Here is a 22,828-nt window from a genome sequence, read left to right as displayed (position 1 = left end):
CCATTTAAGGTAAGGACGTTTGGCAGCAAGACTTTGGGAGTTATGGGAGGCAACCTCCCAATCTCAACAAGAGAAGTAGAAAACATTGCCATATTAGAAGAGCCTCAAGAACCCCATTAATTAATCAAACTTTGGGCTTGAAATTCCTTCTTCAGGAACGCAAACCAAGGCAAAGGATTGGTTCATTCCTGGGAACTTAGATCCTCTATTGCATGTCTGTACTTGACTAGGTGCTTGCTAGTCCAAAGACTTAGCCAATAGAGTAACGGTTTGGTCCTGCTGGCTTTCTCGATAGACTGAAGATCTAATTCAAGGAAAGTTGGGTGCACAGGTAGGTAAGTACAGTAAGCTCTTCAGGAATTTGTTTTCAATTGCTTCCAGCAGCATGCTATTGGTCCAGCCCCACAGCTCTGCGCCATAGAGGTCTGCCTATTGGGCCTGGACCTTATAGGCCTCCAGAGTAAAACCCCCTACCTACTCTCTGGTGGACTTCACTAGAGCATCACTATACCTAGTAAGCGTCAGCCCATCTTTGCCCAATTGCTCCTTCCAGGTTCAGTCCTCTTTGATTTTTAAGCCCAGATAGTCATCGTAGGCAGAGACTTATTCAATCAGGTCAACTCCTAGTGAGAGTCTGATTTTAGGATGTTTCCTTACTCTGTTCCATCTAAGGACCATAGCCTTGGTCTCCTGAATGTTAATAGAAAGGCAATTTGCCCGGCAGAAACTTGCAAAGATGTCTAGCCGATGCTGCAGTCCCATCAGGGTTAATGAAAGGAGGACTGCGTCATCACTAAACATGAGAATTGGAATTTTATCGCACCCCAATGAGGGCGCATCCGTCTGAGCCTTTAGCAGATCATCAACTACACCATGATTGAACAGGTAGAACAGTTGGGGGGCCAGCACACAGCCCTGCCGGTCCCCCATTTCTATTTTCACTGTAGCAGATAGGGCGCCATCGACCCCCCATCAAATCTTGGCATCATTAGCCACAAGTAATGACCTAATAGAATTCAGCGGCTCTTCAGGAATGCCCAACTCTACCAAAGTAGCCCATTGCCTTGTTCTTGGTACTGTGTCAAACGCCATTTTTAAGTCAATAAAGATGGCAAAGAGGGGCATTTTCCTTAAAGCTATGTATTTGTCACATAGCAAGCTTTCAATGATCTGACTCACCCTCTACTCCACTCCTCTACGTACCCCTTATTTGCCTTTGGGGAGATACAAACTGATTAAGTTCACAGATAGCACTTACGAAATTACTAGTTAAATAAATAAATAAATAAATAAATAAATAAAATGCATTACTGCTTACCACACCCCATCCTCCACTGCCTACTTAAGAGGAACATATAAACTCTGATGGATCCAGTTTTTTTTTTAAAAAGGCAACCATAATAAACTATATACCAAGCATAACATGAACAATATAAATGTTGCCCTGGGACCTGCTAGAGTGTCACTATCCCTTTTGCTAACCCTGCCCTTGTCCAGTTGGCCAACTGGTCAAAGTGAATCAAGATCTCATGACCTCTGCCCCACCCACCTGCTAATCACTGACAATATTTTACTGGTACTCTTGAGAACCCCAGCCCTTTACTTCTTTTCCTAATTATTACATCCTAGGATGTCTCTCTCCTGGACATCCAAGGCGATTGACAGATGAAGACATGGGCAACTCCTGCTTAGTCCTCTTAGGATACGGGAAGCTCCAGAATCCTTGCTCCATCCTTCAAATGTTTGCCCACAGAATGTGTATCACATCTCACTCGCCCCTTCTGATCCCCACCCTCCCCCACTCATGGAAATACCAAGTGTGCACCCTATTCCAATGCACCTGCAACCCAGAGAGCCTTATCCGCATCCCACCATTCACCACCCCCACACACCTCCAAAACACACACACATAATTTCTGACCTCTTCTTCACTCAAAACCTATTAGCCCTCTTTCTGACAGAGAGATGGCACTCCCCACCTCCACACACATCATGGATAACCTCATCTATACAGGCCACAACATCCAACACATGTACATGGAACTCCACACTTGCCTTGTTTGATTTAGACGGTCCAACATGAGCATTGAAATGCTTTTCATTGTGTGTCTGTGTGCAGAATATATTGCTAAATCTGATGTCTGCCAGCACCTTGCAATGCTCACCAGTGCATGCTGTCTAATTGTGTTAGTTCCTGGTTCTCCTACAGTGGTGCCCCCACACAACTACCCACAGCTCTACCACCCCTTCCATCCATCGACACATCTCCACATCATCGAGGGACAACTCCACGCTCTTACACAGCGGGAAGAACCCCAGAATCCATCTGTCCACTTGCCAGTCACCTTACCCCATTCCCTGACCATTTGCCCACTTAATCTGCATCCAACCATTCAGATAAGATCAACACCCAATTCATCACTCTCACCCACACCCTAAATGGGAACACCAACGTCCATGAACCACTGAACGTTTGACTCAAAAATCATAAAACCTCCACACCTTGGTTTACAGTGGATTTCATTGACAACAAGGGCACCATCTGCAGACAAGGGGAGTCCTGGAAAAAAATCACACTGGCAAGGAGATGGCATCACCTTGAGAACCATGTGTCCAAATCACCCTCCATCCTCAAAAAGCTGCACCGGCTACACCTTCAGGCATGGATCTTGTACGAGACAGGACCCATTACCCACAAAGCAGTTACAACAACCATCAACTCAATCTGGCTGACAAAATCATGTTCTCTGGTTTCAGAATGGGAACAAAAGCTGCAAGAACAAAAGAACTTGGAAACACGTATTTTCCTTCAATGCACCCTGTCTCCGGAACAAACTACCTGATCACATAAGACTGTCCTCCTCCATCCTACACTTCAGAAAGGACTTGAAGACCCTACTCTTCAAAAAGCATCTTCCCCTCCAATGCTCTCTGCCCAGCCTACCAGTTCCCATCCTTATTTGATTTTATTGTATGTTTTGCTAACTCTCCCTCATTGGTCGGCTTGAAGAACTCTTCTGTGGACTCGATGTATATTCTTGGCCCCTCTGTTGTGTGAAAATGATTGTCTTGTTCTCCACTGAGTGTCTCAGGTTGGAGGGACACAGCATGGCATACTGAATAGTCCTTCCACGCAGTTCGGTTTTGACCTTGGGGATTTTTTTGTGAAGGTTCTATAACATTTAGGGGTAAGAAAACCTGTATGAATTTAACAGTGAGTCTTTTCATGCTAGCTCTCCTGAATAGTTTTCCTCTTTCCTAAGGTAATTTGAAAAGGCTTGCCAGGAGCACTAGCCCTGGAGACCCCGTCAGGACCTTAGGGGTGTACTTGTTGAGCAGTGTTGTTGATATGGCTTCATCTACAAGGTGTTTACTAATAATATGGTCTATGACTATGTCCAAGATATATGTGTCCTCAATGCTTCTCTTGTAAGGTTTGGGTGATCCTCGTCTTGAAGCTTCAAAACTTGAAAGCAATGTTGTGTTAATATCTTACTGCCTGTACCTCTATGGTACCAAAATCCATGCCTGCCCCTCCACATTGATTGGAACTGCCAAGAGGTTTCACCACTTTCCACATTATTAGCCTTTGCTGCATGTACCATATATAAAACCAAATACATGGTTGTCTTTTGATGTACCCGTGCCATGTCCAATGTTGTCAAATCCTTGGTTTACCCCTTGTTCTCACTTTTCTCTCACAGTCCTCATTCAAAAGTACCTCTGCCTGCTCTCTGTGGGTAAGCAGAGCCGGTGTTTCTCCTATTGTTTGCCACTGTTTGTTGAAAGCACTAGAGATATCTTGCACTGTCTCTTGGAATGTCTTTCCTATTGCCCTGCCAAAATCCATGCCCGTCCCTCTACATTGATTGCCATTGCCAAGAGGTTTCACCACATTCCACATTATTTGTCTTTGCGGCATGTACCATGTATAAAGCCAAATACATGGTCCGGAGGAGCTCTTTCTATTTTGCTGCTAAATTACATTTGAGGAGAAACATGTACATGAGAATCTGACACCAAGCATTGTTGGAAGTTCCGAAATTTAGAAAGGTGGGCACTGTGAGAAACCAGAAGATGTTTCACCCACTAGTCCTTGGAGATCTGTCATGCAGGTGGCCAGGACATGGCCATCGCTTTTGGGTGCAATTCCTGGGTGTGAACCAGTGCAGGAGGATCACCTGGGTGAGGGATCTTCGGAGAGTGGGAGTGGGACACTGGATGGTGAGACTCGGTATCCTCTTCCCAGTAACACCTTTAACCCATTCTACCAGGTAGGATATTTAGGAACTCTCGTCCCTCGCCCCGTTTACAGCACAAACACTTTCACACGGACAGTCCGCTATGGGAGAAAACAGACCAATACATGGGCAATATACTTGACGTATCCCAATGCAATGGTCAGCCGAGGTCTGGCAATTACTAACCATAACATACACCTGACTTCCATTAAACATCCCCACAAACTGCATTGTGTGTCGGAGATACCCGAGGCCCTCTTGTGTCAATAATCAAGGTGGGTAGAAGCACCAGCTGCTGTGGTACTTTCCTTGGCTCCAAAATCAAAGCAGTGTCAATGAAAACAACACAACCGGTGAGTTGGGGAGACCGATACAAGACCGGTCTGTCTTGAAGCCAAGGTTGAAAGCAGCAACATTGTATGGCAAGCGCTGGAACGAACATTGTTAAAACATGTGTGATGAAGAGACGCAAGTAAAGTTGAACTGCTGATGAGTGATTGAACTTTACAAGCACGATACAATACCTTTGAGAGTGTGGTCCGGCACCCCGTGGGTGTCCAATTGAAGGTCTCTGTAAGGTATCCAGCTGAAAAGTGGCAAAAGTGAAAGGGCAAAAAAGGTTATATCAAGAAGAGAACGAGTATTTGTGAATCAAAGTGGTCCTCTGACCGGTCGAGCAAAATCCTGCACAGAGTCAAAATCTTTGATTTTGATGAACTAACAAAAGTTTTGAAAAGTAGATACATTTTGTCCGAGCCCTGCAGAGGTAGGCCAATTGAAGGTTTTTTGTTAAAGTGGGTCGGAGCCTGGCGGAGGGGGACCTGGGATAACAGAAAATCACCCAAGAAGTTTTATATGTGAAATCCTAATGAGGAAAAGAACTTTAATGTTTGTTGTGTTGCATCAGTCCCTCTGAAATAAGAGACTTTGAATGGCAAAGAGACTTTGGCACAGAAGGCACTGATGTGGAGGTTTTGAACTGCATCCTTGTGCTAGAGAAGCCAGAGAGTATGCTAAGCTTGAGTGTGCCACCTTGTCCCGTGCTGAAATGTGGGGAAGGGAAGCCAACGGCTTGAATATCCTGACATATCACTTTTCTTTTGCATAACGTTGTTTCCCACACTATATGTATTTAGAAGTAAGGATTGGCAATAGGTTTATTAGTATAGGCTCTTTTATTTTGACAGACTAAACTAGAACTGCGTTATTATTATTTGATGGTTGTAGTTTGGTCCCAACTTTAGATTAAGGATTATATTAGGTGGTTTTCAAACACAATTGAAGTTCAATTAACACCCTTGAACTGTGATCCCTTGCGTCTGTCTTACTGTTTGATACAATGCCTTCCTTACAGCACCCTGGAATCTTCTCAGGAGGTCCAGGTTCTCCAGAGCACCAACTTCTCATTACATGGAAAACTCCTCTTAATTTTCTATTATTCAGGAAATGTTTGCAATTGTGACTTTTCCGTTAATTAATTTGCCCTCAACTGGAGCCTCGGTAATCTGTATTGGGTTGTTCAGTGTGTTGGCCATGTGCTGAGTGTTTGTTTTGTGAATGGCTTGGGTCTTTAAGTTGCTCATTTCATGTTTGTAACTTGTGGAAGTGTAGATTTTTTTCAAACATTTTTTCCAGCCCTACCTCACGCGCTAAGGTGTGCTTTTCACAACAAAAAAGAAATGTTAATAAATAAATAAATAGCAATCGTAAATTTGATCTCCATATCACAAGAGCTTGAAAAGTATCTATCGGTGTGGCGGGCACATGTTATTTTTTCAAATTATTTTCAGTCAGCTTTGGGAAACTTGCATGTTGGGGCACATGGATTAATGAATGGAGTTATGTGGACAACTCTGCTAACTGAATTGCCTTATGAAACTTCCTAGTAGGCGAAGGGGCATATGAATGAACACTCTGCTTTTTTTCTGTAGCATATAGCATACATGGCTGGCTTCACTGAAGTGCTGAGGTTCAAGTAATCCAAAGCAAATTGCATTTGATATTTTCCTCAACCTTAAAGTCACAGTTTGTCATAGCATCCTAACGTTAGGAATTCTGCTTAAGCTTTTGAGTGTAGAGCAGTTTGGTGTGCATATGTGTGTATCTGTCTATGCAGGACTCTTCTTCCATTACAGTGGGTTTAACTGTTCAATACCATTCAGCAAATAGACTAACCACAGCACTGTTCTCCCTTTGTTTCTGTTATAGGGTGTGTTGGGTGAACCATGTCACTGGTGTCTGGGTCTACCCTCTTCTTGATCACATTAGCCCCGGAGCCAAGATCACCTTCTTTCTGTTTGTTACCATTATGATGAATATATACTACATTTTGGGAGAAGTACTGAACAGCTATATCTGGGATACCCAGAAAGGTGAGTATGATGTCAGAAAGCTTGGCGCACTCTGAACATGGGGCTACCTGTATCTATTAATTGGTCCATATAATGCCCTCAAGTACAGCCCCAAAACGCAGCAAAATATCCATCCTAGTAAAATGGCTGATGTCATGACATCGAACTTGAAAACAGTCTAAGAAACTAATGTCAAATGCAATGTTGCACCAAAAGTTATTTCAATTTTGGAGTTGTTTTACACCTGTTTTATATGCAAATTAGCTATGAGAACGTTAATGAGTACTAGATTCTGCTATCTAAAATGTGGCATTATGTACCTGTTCCATGGGCAACACTGGGGGGGGCGGGGTAACGGCCCGTGGACCCAGTTAACGCCCTGAGTGAAGAGAGGGCCATTAACGTGGGTACATAAGGCCATTAGCACCCCAGGTTACCAAAGCAGCAACCCCGCCAATGAACAAAGAGGCAGTGCCAAGAGCAGATATCTGTGCTGCACTGAAAAAAGGCAGTTGTAAATGCAGCTAAATGCTTTTTTTCACCTGTAATCTAGATCTCGTTAGCTGGAGAAATAACAGGGATACAGGAAAAACCATGAAGCCGCCATCAGTAACAGATTGGCAGTCCATTAGTGAAGAAAGCCTGAATGGTTGGGTTCAGAGGTGAGGCTGTCTGTGCAGCTTGTATCCAGTACTGTAACAACAGGGAGGTTATAGGGGCTAGGTCTAGCTAGCTGGGAATGTGTAATAGCATCCTGCAATACTCAGAGTCAGCACAGCATGAACGCAAATCTCATCAGTGATTCTCGTTGTCTGCTTTGCACATCCAGTGAGCCACTGGGCCTGTGATGAGAGAGGTGTGCCCCAGTGGCTTCTGCCACCAATCCTGCCTGGGCACTGCGTGACCTGATCTAGATCTGCCAGACCTGCATCACAGGCACACTGTAGAAAGACACAAGGTGAGATAATTAATTTGCATGACGTTGTCCTCTGCCTTTGAAGAAACCATTTGTTGTTTCCTCAAGCTACAAATATATATATTTGGAAGCATACCTCAGGGGCAATGCACTTGCCTTGGGAACAAGGGGGTGCAGTGCAATATGGGTTCAGTTCCTGTTCCTGTTCCAGTGCTTAGAAGCTGGAGAAGACTGGCATTAAGCAACATATAAATGACCAAAGAAAATAATAAAATTGCCTTTTCTAGGGGTGATGTCATGGAGATGCTGCTGTTTACATTTTAAAATTAAAAAAAAACTGCAATTACTACGATCTGCAACACATCCTTCCCCTCTATCTCCCATCTACCAAACAAAACTGTGGGTTACTTACCAAATAAACAAAACAGAAAGGTGTTGGCTGGAAGGTTTCATAAGCGCTGTCACAGCTATGGGTCTGAGGTGTGTGGTTGAGGCTCAATGTTACGGAGGCTGTTACTGGAGACTTAAGTTGCTGTACTAGTGACTTACAGATGTTGGAAGAGAATGTTTGAGACGGAATGTGTTATTAGAGAGTTAAAATGCATTCAATGCATATATAAGATGTTTGATGATGGTAATTGAGACTCACACTGTTGGGTTGAAGAAGGAGGGTACTGGAGACTTAAGTTGTTAGTTTGCTTGAGGTTGATGGTGTTGGAGAATATTGGAGACTTAAGTTGCTGAAGGGTGGCACTGTGTAAACACAAAGGTGTTGGAGCAAGGCATTGGAGGTGTAAGGTGTTGGAGGGCAGGGGTGTGTGCCTGTCATTTAAAGCTGTTGACGGATGGCCCTTCGTGATTTGCAGTGGATGGTGGGGTGTTTATCGTTAAAATGTTTGTGGGATATTCAGGCTCTGGGTGACTGGAGGGAGTGGGCCGCTGTGCAATGGTTTAAAGTGCATTATTGACAAGAAAATCCCTGCGCGCATTGTCCAAGTGTAAAAGCATAAAGTGGTGCAGCCTCTGAATGTCTTCTGGTTGGACTTGTGTTGGGCAGTTGCTGTTTCCAATCTACGGCCAGACACTTGGCAGCCACTGGATGTCTGAGCTTTAGGGTTTAGGCCTCTTTGAGATGGTCTGTCTGTTTACAGTTCAGGCCGAGTTATGTACAATAGTCCAGGTTGTTGTGTTGGACGTCTGCTTACATTCATAGTAATTTGGTAATATGGGCCTATACATACTGATATTAATGCTACATTTGGTGATCCATTCCTGTATATCATATTACAGTAATGTCTTAACCATATTATTCTTAGTGTACTCAGAAACCGTGCTATGTGATGCATCTTCCTGTTTTGTCAAGGGGTGAAAGGTCATGTGCCATCACTATGACATCACTTCTCCAGCATGGGGTCTGGCATGGATTCACATGCTCATGAATATTCCCCGTCGTGAGGCTGGGAATCCTCGGTAACCAGTATCAGTTTCGTTTCTGATCTGTCTTTCGTAGTAATAACCAATCACTGGTCTCTGCGTCATACTGACCACAGCCAATGACTGCCCTCTACCTAAGCACCGCCTCTGGCAGCCATCTTCAGATTTTTACCGCACGTTCATGTGTTGGGATCCTCGTGCTATTGCTCTCGAGCGTTAGTGCTATTTTTTCGCGCTTTTTCACAAAAACTTCGATTCTTTCGGTCAAAAGAGCCTCAAGCTCCACCGATCCTACATCCGATCAACGGGGACCCGTGTCGGATTCATCTGTGCCCCTCAAGGGTGAAGATTTCGTCGAGCTACACTTCGGAGGACTCCAGAAGCTTCTCAGGCCCGGTCTCGGAGATGGCCCAGGAGAAGGGAAGCTCGACGCCCGGAAAGCTGTTCAGGGCCTGCCCTGGATGCCAGCTGCAGAACGTCTTCAAGGAGGACGAACACTCTTTCTGCCTTTACTGCCTTCATGGGGACAAGACGCACGTGGAGAAGGACTGTGCGTTTTGCGGCAACATGTCGGAACGGACCATGAAGGACCGCCATCAACGTCTCGCCAGCTGGCTGGAGGGTAAGAGCCCGTCTGGCGAGAAGAAGAAGAAATCTGAGCGGTCTTCTAAGACCTTTGAGGGCGCCCCGGCGACGGGGGCCCAACATAAGGCCAAGCACCGCGAGTCCGCTGGCACCGGGAGCGCCGAACGGTCGGGCTCTACGGGCGCCAGGCAGGGCGCACCCTCCCCGGCACCATCAACCACGAGCCAACGCTCTGGGTCGGGTAAGAGGAAGGCCGAGCACCCGGCGAAGCTCCTGGAGAGGCCCCGGTCGAGCTCTAAGGCAGAGGAGGAGCGTGGCAGTGCCCCCTCCCTCAAGGATAAGGCGGTGAGCGCACCTAAGGTGGTGAAGGCCTTGATCCATTCGACCAAGCCCTCTATCGAAACGGTCGCGGCGGCCCTGGCCCAGCCTGTGGAGGCTGCACCAGTGGTGGCGGCCTCAGGGCCCAGAATCTCCCTGCCTCCTCGGAGGGAGTCTTCTTTCGTGCCCATCGATAGGACCCCCGTGAAACCCTCCGTGGGGAAGAAGAAGGGGGGGCAGGGCGTCGTCGTAGATTCGGCCTCAACCTCAGAAGAGGAGCTGATCGAGGTCTTAAGCCACGGCCTAGGCGTGGAACAAGACCAGCCCGTCGGAATGGGCCCCGACGCAGGTGACGACGACGACATCGTCGAGGATACCGACGGGGCCCCTGCTCGCCCGTCGGATTCCCCTCTGCCAGCGCCGCAAGACAACTCAGCGGCCATTTTGTTGGCTATACAGTCCTTATGCTCCGAGATAAGGACGAGACTACCGTTACCGACGGAGGAACCTCTCCCGTCGGGGGATCCAGAACCGGGACCTTCTGGTGTTCCCCCTACCAAGAAAAGAAGGATCCATCCACCGCCTCCTTTTCAACCGTCGCGCCCCGTCCAGCCCTCCTCCCCGTCCACCCGAGGGGATGATACGGGGACTGACACGGCAGCGACGGGTACAGACGACGAGGCATACGACGAGGATTTTCCGTCGTCGCCTCCCACCAGGGCTTCTCCGCCCGACGAGATTGGATCGTTCCACTCAATGATCGCCAGGGCATCCGAGCTTTTCCAACTCTGCCCTGAGGAGAAGAAAAAGGAAGGCTTCCTTTACCAACGGCGCGAGGCCAAGAGGAAGACGGTCCTCGCAGTGCCTCTGTTGGACGACATTTGGGATGAGGGCCTTTCCCTCCTCAAGAACCCTTCCACGACGCCAGCGAAAAGAGACCGGTACGAGAAAAAGTACCGGGTCCCGGACTCGGCCCCCCTATGCCTCCGGGCGCAGCCTACCCCGGACTCCGTCGTCTCCGCGGCAGCCAGGAAGAAAGCGGGGGGGGTGCGGCCTCCACGTCGACTTCCCCGCCGGACGGCGAGGGAAAGAAATTGGATGCCATGGGACGTAGAGTCATCTCGTCGGCGGCGACGACGATTAAAGCGGCCAACGCCTTGGCTATCGTGGCCCGCTACGACAGGGAACTCTGGTACAAGATAGCTCCCCTGCTGGATTTTCTGCCGGACGACAAGAGGGCGGAGGCCCTTGAGATCCTGCAGGAAGGTGAGGTGGCCTCGGACCACGCCATCACCGTGGCGACGGACATCGCCGACACTGGGTTCCGCCAGATGGGCAACGGCGTTTGCCTTCGACGTCGTGGATGGCTCAAGGCTACGGACTTTCAGCAGGACGTCCAGACCAGGGTCCTGGACATGCCCTTCGACGGGAACAACCTGTTTGGGAAGACAGTGGACGATTCCCTTCAGGCCATCAAGGCGGATACTGAGACGGCCCGGGCCCTTGGAGTACTGCAGCAACGGCGGACGCCCTTTCGGAGCGGCGGAGGCAAGGGAGCCTCCAAAGGTTCCGGCGGCGGTTTCGCTTCCTACCGTCAAGCGGCCCGCTCGTCGTCGCAAGAGGCCTACAGAGGACGAGGCAAGTCCGGCGGACCCCGCCGTCGTCGCCAAGGAGGCCAAGGCGGCAAGGCCGCGTCCAAGCAGGATTGAACCGGCCGTGGGGTCGGGCCCCCACCGAAGCACCCCGGTGGGAGGCCGGCTGGCGGGCTTCGTCAGCGTGTGGGAGTCCATCTCCACCGACCGTTGGGTGCTGGACGCCCTGGCCCGGGGCCACGCGCTCGAGTTTCAAAGAAGGTGCCCGCGCGTCCCCCCCGTGGCCAGGAAAGAACTTCACGTCCCTCAACTTCTCCTGGAGGTAAAGGCGATGCTCAGAAAGGGCGCCATCGAACTCGTCCCAAAGAGGCTTCGGGGCTCCGGAGTCTACTCGCGCTACTTCCTCGTGAAGAAGAAGACGGGAGGATGGCGCCCCATCCTGGACCTGCGACGCCTGAACAAGTTCATCAAGGCGCAGAAGTTCCGGATGGTCACCCTCCAGCACGTCCTGGGTCAGCTGGAGGAAGGAGACTTCCTATCCTCGTCGCACCTGCGTGGCCGAGGCAGATATGGTTCCCGGACCTTCTGGACTTGTCGGCGTCCCCGCCAATCAAGCTGCCGGCGGACGCGGATCTACTCTCCAGGGAAGGAGGCGCCATCCTCCACCACGACCCGAAGTCGCTGAACTTGCAGGCCTGGCTCCTGCAGCGCTAGAGTTTGGAGGATACGACATACCGGCCGATTGCAGAGAGGTTCTTGCAAAGGCCAGGGCGTCCTCGACTCTTAAATGCTACGGACACAAATGGAAGAGGTTCTCTGTCTGGTGCCACGCACAGAAGATTAACCCTCTACGGATTACGGCTCCCCAAGTGCTGCCGTACCTGCTGACACTGGCCAAAGCTGGTCTGGCACACGCGTCCATCAAGATTCATCTTGCTGCGATCTCCCGATACACCAGAACCACGGGCCGGACGTCCTTGTGGTCTCATCGTCTGGTGAAAGAGTTCATGAAGGGACTGTTCAGATCGTTCCCGCCGGTGAAGGCTCCGGCCCCGGCGTGGGAGCTCAACGTGGTGCTGACCAAGCTCATGGGACCTCCGTTCGAGCCTCTGCACTCGGCCCCGTTGAAGTTTCTATCGTGGAAAACAGCTTTTCTCGTGGCCATCACCTCCGCACGACGAGTGGGAGAGATCCAGGCCCTTTCCTGCAAGGCCCCGTACTTGACTTTCCACGACACGAGGGTAGTGCTCAGGACGCACCCCTCCTTCATGCCCAAGGTACCGTCGGACTTTCATCTCAACGAACCCTTGGTGTTACCTGTGTTCTTCCCGTCGCCTTCGTCGCCGGCTGAGAGGACTTTGCACTCGCTGGATGTAGCTAGAGCGCTGAAGTTCTACGTGGACCGCACGAAAGGTTTTCGGAAGACGTCACAACTCTTTGTGAACTTTGGACCTGTCAATCAGGGGAAGGCTCTCTCGAAGGCTTCCATCTCCAGATGGCTCTCCGGCTGTATCATGTACTGTCACCGGTTGGCAAACCGACCGCTGCCTGGCCGTCCGAGAGCCCATTCCACCAGAGCGATCGCAGCTACCACGGCGTTCCTATCTGGTGTGCCCCTGCTGGACATATGCAGGGCTGCTACGTGGAGGTCAACGCACACCTTCACGAAATTCTACTGCGTCGACCGGGATTCCAGGGAGGAGTCCAGGGTCGGCCAAGCAGTGCTGCGCAACCTGTTCGCCTGAGGTGAGCCTGGTGAGGAGGTAAGATGCTTAATGTTGAGTTGATGTGATGCTTAATGTTGAGCCTTTGCCACCTCCCGTGGTTGTGCATGTGTGTACTGCTATGTATTCTTTATTCATGAGCATGTGAATCCATGCCAGACCCCATGCTGGAGAAGGAACAAGTTACTTACCTGTAACTGTTGTTCTCCAGCATGGGTCTGGCATGGATTCACATGCGAACCCTCCCGCCTACCCCTCTGCGGCTCTTCACTTGGTCATACTGCCACTTCACGTGCTTCCAAATCTGAAGATGGCTGCCAGAGGCGGTGCTTAGGTAGAGGGCAGTCATTGGCTGTGGTCAGTATGACGCAGAGACCAGTGATTGGTTATTACTACGAAAGACAGATCAGAAACGAAACTGATACTGGTTACCGAGGATTCCCAGCCTGACGACGGGGAATATTCATGAGCATGTGAATCCATGCCAGACCCATGCTGGAGAACAACAGTTACAGGTAAGTAACTTGTTCCTTCCTGCAATGTAATCAGATGTCAAGGGTGGTGCAATGTCACTTGCGCTACTCCCGGAATTTTGGTAAAATGACATCTCTGATGTGGTCTTGCAAGCTAGAAACCAAAATATTAGTTATAGCATTGAGCCAATCGTCACTAAAATATCACATGGTGTTTTTTTTAAATAAACCGTACTTGATAGGGATCACACAGATTTTTTTCTTGGTTGGTCTTGTCAAAGGCTGAGGGTTCAACCGATGACTTGGGATCCAAATAGGTTCGAAACAAAGGGTTTGATTCAGTCGGGAACAGAGTGGTTAGAGCAGGGATGTAGATCAAAACAACAAGGATGTATCTCTGTATAAGGGCACATGGTTTAACGAGGACAAAAGTTCTACTTGGAGTACTGGAAGAAACAAATCCTAATCTGCAGGAGGGTCATGTTTCAAAGTGCAAGTGCCCTGAAACAACCATGCATAGTCATTCACAGTTCTTTCAGGTACCCACTAGCACAGAATACGCATGTAGAAGTTGCTAGAATACGCCATCATGGGCTTTGGTCATTTGGCATTGAGATAACAGTTCATTTCTCACCCGTCTGTCCGGGGAGAATTTTCAGTCTGCAGTCATTGTTTTCCAAAGGAGTAGCTTGCAGAGTTCTACCCAGACCCCAGCTCAGGTCCGTCAAGAGCCAAACACAGGCTTGACTTTCTTGCAGTCCCAATAAAGGTGCAGGCTTCTCACAAGTACACCACAGACTCCTGGTTTCCACAAGCACATCTTATTTCTAGCCCTTGGTGGGCTTATCCATTCCACCAGAGTCCAGACTATGGTTCACAGCTACTTTTGATCTTCCTTTCTCTCATCCCCCCTCCTTCTGTTTCTCCGCAAGAAAATGTGTTTTTTTGGTGGGCCCGCCAGTCCAACCAGAATCTGAACTATGCGTCCTGTCTATGCCTTTCACTATGTTTCTATTTGAGCCGCTAGGCTTTTGAACCTACAAGTGTCTAGAACCATGTTATCAAGGCTTTCCACTCCTCTAGCCTGTGTACCCTGGTTGAATGCCAGCTCAGGCCACTCTGACCCTGTTGTTTTCCTCTCTTTGGCCCATCTAGCCCTTCCCCCTCTTTGGTTTGCCTGTGCAGGTTTAAAACCTTGGATATTTCCATCCAATTCCTCCTTCTCGCAGGCATTCCCCCATCTCTGACTTCTCCCTGTTTCTAATCACCTTCTTTTTCCTCTTTCATCCTTTTTTTCCAACCTCCTCCTATTTCACTTTTCCATCTTCCTCCTCTGTCCCTCCTACAAATCTGTCGTCTCACTGATACTCCCTCTTTCCTGCTAGTCTCTAATCCTTCCCTCTGCAAGTAATGCCCTCTGCCTTCCTTCTTTTTGATCTTGCCTTCCAAAAATGACTAACTCAACCTGGTCCTTCCTCCTTCTCACTTCTGGCTGTCTTTAGATAACCCTTGCTGTCAACCTTTCTCTGAGGTTTCTCACTCTGGACCTGCTGCTACCCCCTTTTAGTTCCAAGCTCATTATAGGATTGGATTAATGAGGGTTTTATAGGGGCCACCTGGGCCTTGCTGGTGGTGGCCACATTTAATTGGATGGTGGCCAGTAAGTCCTTGTCTTGCTCAGGTGTGCTTAATAGTATTTGCATGGTTGGTTACAGCCTGGCAGAAATGCGGGTTGAGTCTTTAAATGTTGGACCTGCCATCTTGGGATCAGGTTGATCTGTCATGGTGACCGACTGATACCGCAATGGTATCCTGAGATTGGTGATTGTGTCACTTGGCCCTTACCAGTGCCTCCTAGTCCCTTATCTACTCATTGGTCTGTAACTAATACCGGGTAAGGTCACAATTGTATCCATGGTTTTACATGCAAACTGTGTTCACTTAAGACCTCTGTACCAAATGTCTTCATTTCCACTTGCGTTCCAGGCTCAAAGATCACGAACACAGTCTCTGTTCTCGAGCGTCTGAGTACCTTACCCTAACAATGACTGAGGGAAGGTGGGTGAACAGGGTTATGAGGTCTGAGTCTCTAACTTAGCAGTATCTGGGTGAAGTGGTGTGGACCAAGTTGTGAGGTCTGAGGCTGCCTTTTTAAAAGTGTCAAGAGGGATATAGGTGGCCCAAGTTAAGAGGTTAGGATTAGAGGTGGGGCACTAGGAAATCCACAACAACCATCTCTGAGGTCATCTCAGAGCAGATGGCTTTCCCTGGGAACCAGTGGTCCTCTCATCCTGGTTACTTTCCTCTGGTATGTGACTTTCTCACAGGCTTTTTCACAGTCTGAGCACAAGTTGTATAGCTGCTAATTACGGGCTGAGAAACTTTAGCAACTGGTATAGGCTGCTGTTGCATGTCTTAAGGGTATAGCAGTAATAACAGATAAGTCTGTTGATGTGGGAAAAAACTGGTGGTAATGGAATTACCACCACTTTTCCTGCACCACCATACTATGCGTATTACGCTGGAGGCAATTCCTCCCACTTTCCACCAAAAATTAGCAAATCGGCAGAATTACTGCAGCACTAATTTAGTTGGTGTTATCTGCCAAAAACGCCCCATAGAGTCCAATGGACTTTCACAAAAATGGGGATTAACTCAACCACCACCAATTGTAATCTGGTGGTAATTCCGCTGGATCAAGTGGCGGTAACGGTAATTCCACCGGGTGGTATTCCAGCTGATTTACTGCCAGAATACCGCCCAACTCGTAATGAGGCCCAATGTACAGGCAAAGATTAGAACATGTGTGCAAGAGATACACTGAGTTTTACATATCAAAAAGCCCATTGAGAAACCATGTGGAGCCCCATTCTGTAAAGGAAAGCGCTGGTGTCACTGTGAACAAAAGGATTACGTGTTCATCTTGCATGTTCATCTTCCTTAGTTTTTTGCCAAAGATTAACATCTTTGGCAAAAAACTAAGGGATCTGAAAAATTAATTTCAGCTCTCGCCTGAACCGTGGGAAAACCATGAGGGCAACATAAGAAACTTGGATTATCATATCCAGTTTTTACAGCAAACTACGGGTTCAGACAAACCCAACAAAGCTCCCTGGTGAGCATTGCACTTTATATGAATCCTGCTGTTGAATATAAATCCCAATGGATTAACATAGATTAAAACCACGAAATAAATGGAACAATCCTATGTGAAATAACCTCCTGAAGATCCAACACAATAGGTGGTGAAACACGTGTAGAGGTGATTTCACAGAGAAGGTTTTCATACCATTAATTCTTTGATTAAGTACATGAATAACTCATGTGGATATTTCAATTGTTTTACATCAATGAGTAAATTGAGAAGGCGGCGCAAGAGGTCAGATTGCACATAATGTATGGCAAATTCTCGTTGCTCCCTGTTATCTGCTTCTACAGGAACAAAATAATTCCAGCTTTGACTTACGGCGCAGAGACGTTGTTTGGTTGCCATTATGAGATCTGGACAAGGTGCGAACATGTTATCTGGAGGAGGATCCTACATCTACCAAAAGGTTTTCCTACAGCCTGCATGAGATACGAGGTCAGCCAAATGTCGATGGCAGCTGTAGAGATGTGGAATGCTCTGGTGCTATATCAAAAGGTGATTGGAGGTGATAACATCCCTCAATTTAAAATACTAAAAGACGACACAGGCAATGTGTTGGATAGCCTCCTAAACCAACGGAAAATTGCTTGTGAAACCATACTAAAACAGCTGGATACTGACAAGAAACTGCTAATAGATAACCCAAATGCAGTTAAAAAAAAGTTACACGAGAAGGATTAGATCGAAACCAGCGAAAAAAGAATCCAACATGCAAGAATGAGAAATGCACTGATAGAAGCCAAAAAATTGCACGTGACACCTGCATATATGATGAAGTTCCCTTGCAAGAATATAAGAACAACATTTTTGAAGTTCAGACTGAACCATTTTGACGCACGTGATGTTCGATATGGCATGAAGGACGTGGAAAAAAAACCTAATCTTACATGTAGGCTCTGTAACTTACAAGAAGAATCCCTGAAACATTTAGTCCTTTTCTGCCCAAAGATGAGAGACGAAAGAACGAGTCACATGGGTTCTGAACTGGGAAAATACCCAGACCGATGCGCAGAGGACTGGTGGCAGATTCTCCATGAGGGCACGAACATCAAAATTATGTTTGCATTATCTTTTTTTCTGGAAAAGTTGAAACAGAGCCTAGCGAAAGCAAATGAGTAAAGGGACGGAACGATACCTAGTGATGACGTGCAGAATAGCTCAACTTTTGTTTCTTACTTGATAAGTTTATCCAGCTCTTCTTCGTTGATAAGATCAAATATGAAATTGTACTTAATTTTTCTTTTTCTTTTCCCTTTAAAAATTATGTGTTAACATTTCATTGTTTTTAAAGGTTTGTAATAAACTAAAATAAAAACTTTTTTAAAAAAGAAGGCGCTCCTGCAGGTATTAACTACACTACTTTTTTTCAAATGTGTTGAATTTTTGGGCAGACACACAGGTTGTAGTTAAGAGAATACGACTAAGCAATCAAAATATTTAGGAATATCGCCCTGAGAAAACAGTGAATGCCTGCACATACCTATTGATTATGTGGTCATCGGGTTGGTGACTGTATACCATTTCTAAATCCATAAGGTGTGTATGAGGTCTGCTGTCTCCCACATTGAGTTTTCACGTATTTGCAGGGAACAATACTCCATAAACATGAATTGTATGAATTTCACTAGCTCTGTGTCAATCAGGTAATATGTTTTGAACCTCTATACTTCACCCAGACTGGGTTCTGTCAGAGTCCAAGGGGCTCAGAACAAAACAGATATCAGACATTATAGCTTGGTAGCAGGGGTGGGTGACCTATAGGGAACTCTGGCGATTTCTCGGTTGGCCTCTGCATTGTGGCCCTCTTGTGTGTGGTAAGCTATTTTATTTCCAATTTATTTTTCTCATAGGAAAAGGGCTGGATTTGCTGAAAATGTGTACTGTGGGGCCACTTTGAAAATGAGTTCCAGGGCCTCTTTTGATTCCCAGTCTACAATGATTTATTAGGGTTAATTACAAGGTTGGGCCGAATCAAGAAAAAGTACAATGAAAAACACTAGCGACAAAATCAGGGTGGCTTTGCAAAGCCTATAATAGTTCAAGCCTTTTTTAAGTAAATCCCAGTCCCGGTTCTCTCCCCAGCTGTGTTGATCAGTTTGCAGTCATTCACAGTCCTGAGGGGTTTGAGTGTCTCTCGCACTTTGTTCTTGTGTCTCTGTTCCCCTGGTCCTCTGCTTCTCGTGCTTGATCCAGAAAGGCCCTCTTATGCTGTCCCTGGGCCACATATGGGCCCTCACATTAGGCTTTGGCAAAGGCAAAAGCTGGCGTATGGTAGTAATGGACAAATCCCCAAAGCATCCACCAAGAGGCCAATTGACTGAGTGGTCCTAGGAGCAGTTCTCCTGTTCTTTCTTCCCAATGTACCGTCTCATCTTCTCACCACATTCTCAAACCTAGGATAACCTCTTATACCTCCCCCTATTCTCTCCTGGATTCTCTGTATACTTGTAACTCCACCCTCCTTGACCTCACCCTCTTCAGGGTTCGGGCGGGCCTTCTACTGACCTTCTGCCCACTCTCCTTCAGTGGTACTCTTGAACTCCCCCTTAAACCTCACACACTGTCCTTCCTCTCTCTAGAGTCTCCTTCACCCACCTCCCAATGTCTCCTTCCTCTCTCCCATGCCTCATCCACCCTTTTCACTCCCTCTCTAACCTCCTCCAACCACCTTTTGGAACCTCCTTTCCACTTCCTCTCCAGATAAAATCTCTCAACCAACCTCCCCTTATCCATCTCAATCTTCTCTATTCTTCTCCCTCCACTCTCCTCCTCCTGCTCCACTTCAGGGGGTGCTTCTTCACACTCCCTTCTCCCCATCCATTACCACTGTGACTTTTTCTAGGTCTTTCTCTCTGTATGCTGTGGCTCCATGCCGTCTATTTTCAGCACCGGGTAACAGCTATGTTATGGTGAAGATATAGGAGATCTCACCAGTTATCATTTGTCCATGAGGTCCCTCTTCTACATACTACTGGATTGTTACTCGCCTGTATCTCTGCCACCAAAGCTGGCATCCTCAAACATTTCCAGATATACATTGAGTTTTGCAGCTTTTGGGCAGCTCTTTTCAGTTCCACCTGCTCTGATCTGAATCAGAATTACAGAATTCTGGCATGTCTAAAACTCACAGAAAATATACACGCGTATGAAAAACGACAAACATGCAGAAATTGACATTTTGCACCATTTTCAATCAACAAATGTACCATGAAAACATGCAGGAACAGAAGAGTTCAAATGAACTATTTCTTCAATTATAAACCATGTCCATCTTACTATAAATCACACTTTTTCTCACATTATATCACTATGTGTCAAAACTCAATTTAAATATGCAGGACTTTAATACTATAGTTAAAGTGAATCTTATGAAGTAGTGGCCTAGCATGTAGTAAGTGCCAGCAAATGACAGTGGAATGGCAGAACATATCTGCAGTCATATTGTAACAGAATCTGGAACTAAATGTGCCACATGCAAAGCAAAGAAGAAATGTAGCCTTCACACACTGCTAATGCATAACCTCGAAATGGGACACACCCCACACAGGCACGACCCCAAGACCTGCAGCACTGCACCCTAACAAGAACATATTGGCTCAAGGCCTTTGGGTGGTCAGCAGTTTAGAGTTTATTTAAACACCTTTAGCCAACAGGGCCTGAAAAAGAAACAACATAAAAAATGAATGCAATAAAACGACAGAACTGAGTTATAACACATCACTACACAGTTGGATGATAACTGTGGACTGCATATATCAGGATTGGCCAAAAGCATCCATTCAGAACAGAAAAAAATGTATAGTTTTGCGGATGCAACTTTGGAATTGAACGAAGTAGGACAAAAATATTAAGCAAAAATAAAAAAAATCATATTTGCTCAAACTTAAGCAGGGGGCAGCACACAGTAGAAATCCTTCTTCCCAATCGACCATTCACAGAAAGCAAAAAACATTCCTCTAGCCGTAGGACTGGGCAAAAGACAGGAGGAAGCTGCAAAGGAAACAATATGGTTAGTCACAGGACCTGCAAAACACCCCAAATCACAGTGCTTTCTAGTTCCCCACAGTACTTGGTGTGAAGGGTCAGGAATGAAACTCAGACACAGTGGGTTCATGATTTATTAAGCAAAAGTGGGTTTGGAAAACGCCTCTGTGTCTCTACTCTAAGAGGTATTTTCCCTACCAAAACAGAACTAATGGGTTGGTCCTTTGTCGCAATGTCCAAACCTATCAGGGTTGTGTCAAAAGTACTATTCTGACCCTCACATTCTAAATTCACCCCTAACATGAAAGGGAAATGTCTCTGGTCTTGAAAAGTGTACAAATGGTAAAAAGAAGAAATGTTCAAAGAAACTACAACACAAAAGTTCCAGTTGGATATGGTTCACAGTTCAAAGGGGTACTTCCCTCCCCGTGGATTTCCTTTCACTTAATAACAGTTTCTTGAGGTTCTTTAAATCAACAGAATTGGTATTCAAAGTAACTTGATTGATTGATAACCTGAATCTTAGTAGACTAACTGGTGTACTCTCCTGCCAGGCTTCTTTCACTCCTGGGTATGTTTCACTCACGCTCCTTGGTAATCTCTTGTTATATCTTTGTCAGGATTTCCTCATGCAATATATTTCATATATTGTTCAGGTTGGTCTTACCTGGCACACTCTCCTGCTGAGGCTTGCTTTATATGTAGACACATCTGATTTGTGAATGCCTGGTATACTCTCCTGCCAGAACTTTATTTGTATGCACACCACTTGTTCTGATATACTTATTCTCATATACTTCTAACTTGAAATGCCGGGTTTTTTCTCCTACTAGGGCTTTCTTTATATGCAATATACTTGTACTCATATACTTGGATTCATATACTTGTAACTTGACATGCCTAGTATACTCTCCTGCCAGGGCTTTACAAGTGCATAATAATTGGACTTACAAACTTGACATACACTGCCTCCGGGCCACCCATTGCACTTGGATCTGTATCTGTACCCATAAAGTTCCCCACCTTTCTTCTGCACTTATCAGATATACCCTATCTGACCAATCATACACTTGCCACTTGCTGGCTGCACTACCACCTTTTCATTGCCTGTATTTATTTATTTATTTCACTTATTATTTATTCTTTTCTCTCCTCTGTTCTGCACTTTCCACTTCTCCCCCTTCCACGCACTTTCCCCCTTTTCCCTTCGCCATGCACTTGCGCGTTCTTAATGTCATTGGGCTAGTAAGATAGTTGTTTTTATTTTTTTGTTCTCCCATGTTCCCCTCCGTTTGCTTGGTAGCGCTCTGAAACACTTGTGTACGAGCGCGATATAAATAAAATATCATATCATATATTATATTTTGTTGTTCCTTTAAGACAGATTTCACCCTTTGTTCTGTCACATTCCTATAATTTCCTATAATTTACTTCTATTTTCTTTTAGTACCAGTGTCGGAATCGCCCGGCGTTCTCTCTTAAATTGGGCGGACTCAATCGCTCTCCCACGGTGATCCTGCAAAGGTCTGTCAGCATCTCACTTGTTCCTTTCTGGCTCACCGCCTCTGCCTTGTGGTTCCCTTCCTTTCCACAGCTCTTGCTTGCTGGCTGCATGTTTCCCTGTACTCCAATGATGCTGAGGCTGCTCTCCAGTGCAGCTGCAAGCCAGGAAGCCATCCTTCTTGCTCTGGAATTCCTGTGGATTACTGTATTCTGCAGTCTACCTCCCTCGGTTCCTCTCATGAGCCGGTTGGCTCTACGGACCTTGCTCACACTTGGCAGTCCCTCAGTCAACTCTGAGAAACCAGCAGTTCTCCAGGCAGGCTTCTCTCATCAGCTGATTTCTCGATTTAAATGTCCTGCCTGCCAAAATTCAATCCCAACCACTAGAGCTCAGCGTGTGTTCCCGTCTTTTTGTGATCTTCATTACTCGGCTCCTCTTCCTCATGACAGTACTTCCAGCATTAGAAAAAGAGAAATCAGTTTGTGATAACTTACAGGTAGAGTCTGTGGAAGTGTATTTTAGTAGCTTTATATGGTAAGTGTGGAGACCTATATGTAG

The 22,828-nt window shown here is 46.7% G+C and overlaps 1 protein-coding gene across 1 annotated transcript in view; it reads left to right on the top strand.

Annotated features, from left to right (window-relative positions):
* Window positions 1-22,828, top strand: part of AIG1 (androgen induced 1) — a 1,736,205-nt gene that overhangs the window by 1,645,329 nt on the left and 68,048 nt on the right. The window contains exon 5 of the mRNA XM_069606803.1: window positions 6,450-6,613. Within this exon, the coding sequence (XP_069462904.1) occupies window positions 6,450-6,613 (164 nt within the window). The remainder of the gene's footprint in view (window positions 1-6,449; window positions 6,614-22,828) is intronic.

This window comes from Ambystoma mexicanum, chromosome 4p, assembly GCF_040938575.1.
Source record: "Ambystoma mexicanum isolate Mex_15411 chromosome 4p, UKY_AmexF1_1, whole genome shotgun sequence".
NCBI classification, from domain to species: Eukaryota; Metazoa; Chordata; class Amphibia; order Caudata; family Ambystomatidae; genus Ambystoma; species Ambystoma mexicanum.
This window is presented reverse-complemented; position numbering and strand designations above follow the sequence as displayed.